Source organism: Theropithecus gelada, chromosome 16 (genome assembly GCF_003255815.1).
Source record: "Theropithecus gelada isolate Dixy chromosome 16, Tgel_1.0, whole genome shotgun sequence".
NCBI classification, from domain to species: domain Eukaryota; kingdom Metazoa; phylum Chordata; class Mammalia; order Primates; family Cercopithecidae; genus Theropithecus; species Theropithecus gelada.
The window spans coordinates 27,523,497-27,529,496 of NC_037684.1; the positions used below are offsets into that span (position 1 = coordinate 27,523,497).

Genomic DNA, 6,000 nt, shown 5'->3' on the forward strand with positions numbered 1-6,000 from the left:
TCATTCCTGAACTGTCCCAGTTTTAAAGCTGAACACTGACAACCTGGAAAACCCCCTCAGTCCCAGACAAACTGGGACTGTTGGTCACCTTGCTTGGATGTTACATGTAGCACCTGACCATCTTTTGTACTGTACGACCTTACAATTATGTAGTGTTTTCAGAGTGCTTTCATCTGCATACTAAGGGAATACAAACTTATTTACTGATTGTCTTTGCAGAATATAATTAAGGTAAATATGCTACAGAAATATCTAATTATAACTAAAAACTCTTTTTGGCTTGCTTTGAGTTATGACTTTACATCACAGCTTAGATAATGGAAGAATGACTATATATATATATATATTTTTTTTAAATATGCTTCCATAGGGAAAAGAAAAATCGGTCATTTGGAAGCTATCCCAAAACATTAAATCTTTTCTTCAGCAGGATGACTCTCAATTTTCTAAAGGCATTGTTCCGACCATACTTCTGTCTCAATGGTTTTCTATGTCCTCAAACTCATACCATGTTACATCTCTCCTCTCCTGCCTTGGCAGGAGTTCATTATCAGACAATGTTTATCATGCCTAAGCACATTTATGCAGCAGTGGAAAAAGAAAGTCTGGGGAAGTAGTTCAAGAAAGACAAAAGATCTTTGTAAAGACAGATTATAGTATGAATTTAATACATTTCTAAATTCTCAGTTCTTGTCACTGTCTCCAAGATAAACAGATGTTTATCAACAGTTCATTCTGCATGACACTGCTATAGTGATTTTTTTTTTCATAGCATGGAAAAAAAATGCAGTAGGTGGGAAAACAAAATAGAAAATTATGATAGAAATTACTTTAGTCTTTAAAATTACTGTAACATAGGAAGCTGAATGATAATATGGTAGTTAAAATCCTTTCAGACTATGATTTTGGGGAGAGGTGACTAAAGTTTGGAGAAGCAAGTGTATTTTTATACATGACAGTAATGAAAACTTTTTACTTTATTTTATCTCTCCTGTATATTCTTTAAGTTTTATTTCAGGTTAACCTATGTCATCAAACATTCTGTAAAATGTGTTAGCCAAGTCCACACAGGGTCTCTGTTGTACAGCAAGATTATGTCCTAGAAATGTGACCACAGCATGTATATTGTTCCCTCTTATCTTCCTTCCTTCTGCTTTGTTTTAATGTTTCCATCTAACAGCAAAAAGGGGCAGGGAGTCTACCAGCAGCCTACATATTAGTTCTTTAAAGGAAGGAAATGGAGGAAATCTCAGATAAAAATCAGGATAATCATTTGAAACATATGATATTTTTACACTAGCTGTTAGATCCAGAATGCAACTGTTTTACTTTTAATCACTTGATTTACGTATAATTGCAATTTCCTGATCCCAAGATTTTATTCTTTATATATCTGGTTACTTATATTGATATTTGTTTATGTTGCGCAGTGTGTGTGTTTGTGTTTATAATCACATGTGCTTTTTAAGATGGTGTTTAAAAGAAGTAACCCTTCCACAGCATGTCCTCCTCACATTCTTCCACCAGAGAAGAGGCCCCCTGAGCCCCCCGGACCTCCACCGCCGCCACCTCCACCCCCTCTGGTTGAAGGCGATCTTTCCAGCGCCCCCCAGGAGTTGAACCCAGCCGTGACAGCCGCCTTGCTGCAACTTTTATCCCAGCCTGAAGCAGAGCCTCCTGGCCACCTGCCACATGAGCACCAGGCCTTGAGACCAATGGAATACTCCACCCGACCCCATCCAAACAGGACTTACGGAAACACTGATGGGCCTGAAACAGGGTTCAGTTCCATTGACACTGATGAACGAAACTCTGGTCCAGCCTTGACAGAATCCTTGGTCCAGACCCTGGTGAAGAACAGGACCTTCTCAGGCTCTGTGAGCCACCTTGGGGAGTCCAGCAGTTACCAGGGCACAGGGTCAGTGCAGTTTCCAGGGGACCAGGACCTCCGTTTTGCCAGGGTCCCCTTAGCGTTACACCCGGTGGTCGGGCAACCATTCCTAAAGGCTGAGGGAAGCAGCAATTCTGTGGTACATGCAGAGACCAAATTGCAAAACTATGGGGAGCTGGGGCCAGGAACCACTGGGGCCAGCAGCTCAGGAGCAGGCCTTCACTGGGGGGGCCCAACTCAGTCTTCTGCTTATGGAAAACTCTATCGGGGGCCTACGAGAGTCCCACCAAGAGGGGGAAGAGGGAGAGGAGTTCCTTACTAACCCAGAGACTTCAGTGTCCTGAAAGATTCCTTCCCTATCCATCCTTCCATCCAGTTCTCTGAATCTTTAATGAAATCATTTGCCAGAGCGAGGTAATCATCTGCATTTGGCTACTGCAAAGCTGTCCGTTGTATTCCTTGCTCACTTGCTACTAGCAGGCGACTTATGAAATAATGATGTTGGCACCATTTCCCCCTGGATGGGCTATAGCCAGAACATTTACTTCAACTCTACCTTAGTAGATACAAGTAGAGAATATGGAGAGGATCATTACATTGAAAAGTAAATGTTTTATTAGTTCATTGCCTGCACTTACTGATCAGAAGAGAGAAAGAACAGTTTCAGTTTTGAGATGGCTCAGGAGAGGCTCTTTGATTTTTAAAGTTTTGGGGTGGGGGGTTGTGTGTGGTTTCTTTCTTTTGAATTTTAATTTAGGTGTTTTGGGTTTTTCCTTTAAAGAGAATAGTGTTCACAAAATTTGAGCTGCGCTTAGGCTTTTGCTATAAGGGAAACAGAGTGGCCTGGATGATTTAAATAAATGTTTCTTTCTTCTCCACCATCTCACATTTTGCTTTTAAGTGAACACTTTTTCCCCATTGAGCATCTTGAACATACTTTTTTTCCAAATAAATTACTCATCCTTAAAGTTTACTCCTCTTTGACAAAAGATATGCCCTTCTCCCTGCACATAAAGCAGGTTGTAGAAAGTGGCATTCTTGGGCAAGTAGGTAGACTTTACCCAACCTCTTTCCTTTTTTGCCCACATATGCTGTCTCTCTCTCTTTCACGCTCACTCTCTCGCTTGCTTGCTCACTCTCGCTCTCGCTATTTCTCTCTCTTTGAGGCATTTGTTTGGAAAAAATCGTTGAGATGCCCAAGAACCTGGGATAATTCTTTACTTTTTTTGAAATAAAGGAAAGGAAATTCAGACTCCTACATTGTTCTCTGTAACTCTTCAATTCTAAAATGTTTTGTTTTTTAAACAAAAACATGTTCTGATGGGGAAGTTGACTTGTAAGTGTGGACAGCTTGGACGTTGCTGCTGAGCTGTGGTTAGAGATGATGCCTCCATACCTAGAGGGCTAATAACAGCATTTAGCATATTGTTTACACATATATTTTTATGTCAAAAAAAAAAACTTTCAAACAGAGCATTGTGATATTGTCAAAGAGAAAAACAAATCCTGAAGATACATGGAAATGTAACCTAGTTTAGGGTGGGTATTTTTCTGAAGATACATCAATACCTGACCTTTTTTAAAAAAATAATTTTAAAACAGCATACTGCGAGGAAGAACAGTATTGACATGTCCACATCCCAGCATGTGTACCCTGCCAGTTCTTATAGGGATTTTCCTCCAAAGAGATTTGGATTTGATTTTGGTAAAAGGGGTTGAACTGTGCTTCCAGGCAAGAACTTTGCCTTATCATAAACAGGAAATGAAAAAGGGAAAGGCTGTCAGGGTGGGATAATTTGGGAGGCTTCTCATTCTGGCTTCTATTTCTATGTGAGTACCAGCATATAGAGTGTTTTAAAAACAGATACATGTCATATAATTTATCTGCACAGACTTAGACCTTTAGGAAACATAGGTTAGCCCCCTTTTACAAAGACAAAGCAAACATGCTTCATCATCTTCGAGGGTAGTTTTCAAAACTCAAGTTTGATGTTTCAATGCCAAGTTCTTATTTTAAAAAATAAAATCTATAAGAGAAAGGTGCATTACTTTAAAAAAGAAAAAAAAAAAAACTTTAAAGAAATGAAAGAAGAACCCTCTTCAGATACTTACTTGAAGACTGTTTTCCCCTGTTAATGAGAAATAGGTAGATATCGGTGTGTGTATTTCTTTATTATTCTCTGGTTTTTGATCTGGCCTTGCCTGCAGGGCCAAACACTGATTTGGAAAGAGAACCTTCTAGCCATTTTGGCATTGATGGCTTTTTTATACCAGTGTGTCCAGTTAGATTTACTAGGCTTACTGACATGCTATTGGTAAATTGCATTAAAGTTCATCTGAACCTTCTGTCTGTTGACTTCTTAGTCCTCAGACATGGGCCTTTGTATTTTAGAATATTTGAATTTGAGTTATTGGGCCCCACTCCCTGTTTTTTATTAAAGAACTTGAGCCTGGGATACTTTCAGAAGTATCTGTTCAATGAAAAAAAGTTGGTTTCCCATCAAATATGAATAAAATTATCTATATATTTTCATTGTATTTTGGTTATCAGCAGTCATCAATAATGTTTTTCCCTCCCCTTTCCCACCTCTTATTTTTAATTATGCCAAATATCCCAAATAATATACTTAAGCCTCCATTCCCTCATCCCTACTAGGGAAGGGGATGAGTGTATGTGTGAGTGTATGTGTATGTATGATCCCATCTCACCCCCACCCCCATTTTGGGAGTCTTTTAAAATGAAAACAAAGTTTGGTAGTTTTGACTATTTCTAAAAGCAGAGGAAAAAAAAACTTATTTAAATATCCTGGAATCTGTATGGAGGAAGAAAAGGTATTTGTTAATTTTTCAGTTATGTTATCTATAAACATGATGGAAGTAAAGGTTTGGCAGAATTTCAGCTTGACTATTTGACAATTACAAACCCAAGTAATTCCATTCAAAAGTGGTTTTCGTTTTGTTTTGTTTTAATTATTGTACAATGAGAGATATTAAGTCTATTAAATACATTATTTTGAACAGATGAGAAATCTGATTCTGTTCATGAGTGGGAGGCAAAACTGGTTTGACCGTGATCATTTTTGTGGTTTTGAAAACAAATATATTTGACCCAGTTTCCTTAGTTTTTTCTTCAGCTATCCATAGGAACGATAAATATTTGAAAGCAACATCAAATCTATACGTTTAAAGCAGGGCAGTTAGCACAAATTTGCAAGTAGAACTTCTATTAGCTTATGCCATAGACATCACCCAACCACTTGTATGTGTGTGTGTATATATAATATGCATATATAGTTACCGTGCTAAAATGGTTACCAGCAGGTTTTGAGAGAGAATGCTGCATCAGAAAAGTGTCAGTTGCCACCTCATTCTCCCTGATTTAGGTTCCTGACACTGTATTCCTTTCTCTCTCTTGTTTTTGACCCCCATTGGGTGTATCTTGTCTATGTACAGGTATTTTGTAATATATTACATTTTTTTCTTTCAGTTTATAAAAATGGAAAGTGGAGATTGGAAAATTAAATATTTCCTGTTACTATACCACTTTTGCTCCATTGCATTTACTTCTTAATCTGTACCCCCTGAGCATATCTAATCATGTATAAAGGACATTTTTCCTCCACTTTATCTTAAGGGTTCTCTGTCTCAGAATCGTTATAGACTCAAACTCCCCCTCCCAGCAGAAAGTTATCAGGATTTGAAGAGGGGCTTGAAAACGCTAAAGTAGGAACTAGAGAATAAAAAATGAGTTGGGAAAAACCATAAAATGTGATTTTTTTAAAAAAAGTAGAAAAGTTATGCAAATAATGGTACCAAACCATCAAAAGAGTTGAGCTTCATATACCCTGACTCCTCCTGGCAGGAGAGGTAAGTGGGTTTGAGCTCAGCTGTCATCAAGGGAAGTTGGTAAGAGGCTGTTTAGACTCAGAGGATAGTCTTAAACCAGACTCTTCACCACCCACCCCACCCCAGTTCCCATGTTGTTACATGCAGAGTCAGCATGGGGATTAGTGTACCTACCTCTGTTGAGATTTCCTAATGCGTTGCCAATCCAGAAAGCGAATCAAAAAGTTGTTTAAAAGTTAAAGTCCCTATTGTTTCCAAAATCT

At 38.4% G+C, this 6,000-nt stretch overlaps 1 protein-coding gene across 2 annotated transcripts in view; it reads left to right on the top strand.

The window, feature by feature from the left end:
• Positions 1–5,431, top strand: part of CDK12 (cyclin dependent kinase 12) — a 77,797-nt gene extending 72,366 nt beyond the window's left edge. The window contains exon 14 of one of the 2 annotated variants that reach the window (XM_025363651.1): positions 1,501–5,431. In XM_025363651.1, the coding sequence (XP_025219436.1) occupies positions 1,501–2,213 (713 nt within the window). In that variant the 3' untranslated portion in view covers positions 2,214–5,431. The remainder of the gene's footprint in view (positions 1–1,500) is intronic. The other variant, XM_025363652.1, reaches the window with a different exon arrangement.
• The last annotated feature ends 569 nt before the right edge of the window (positions 5,432–6,000 follow it).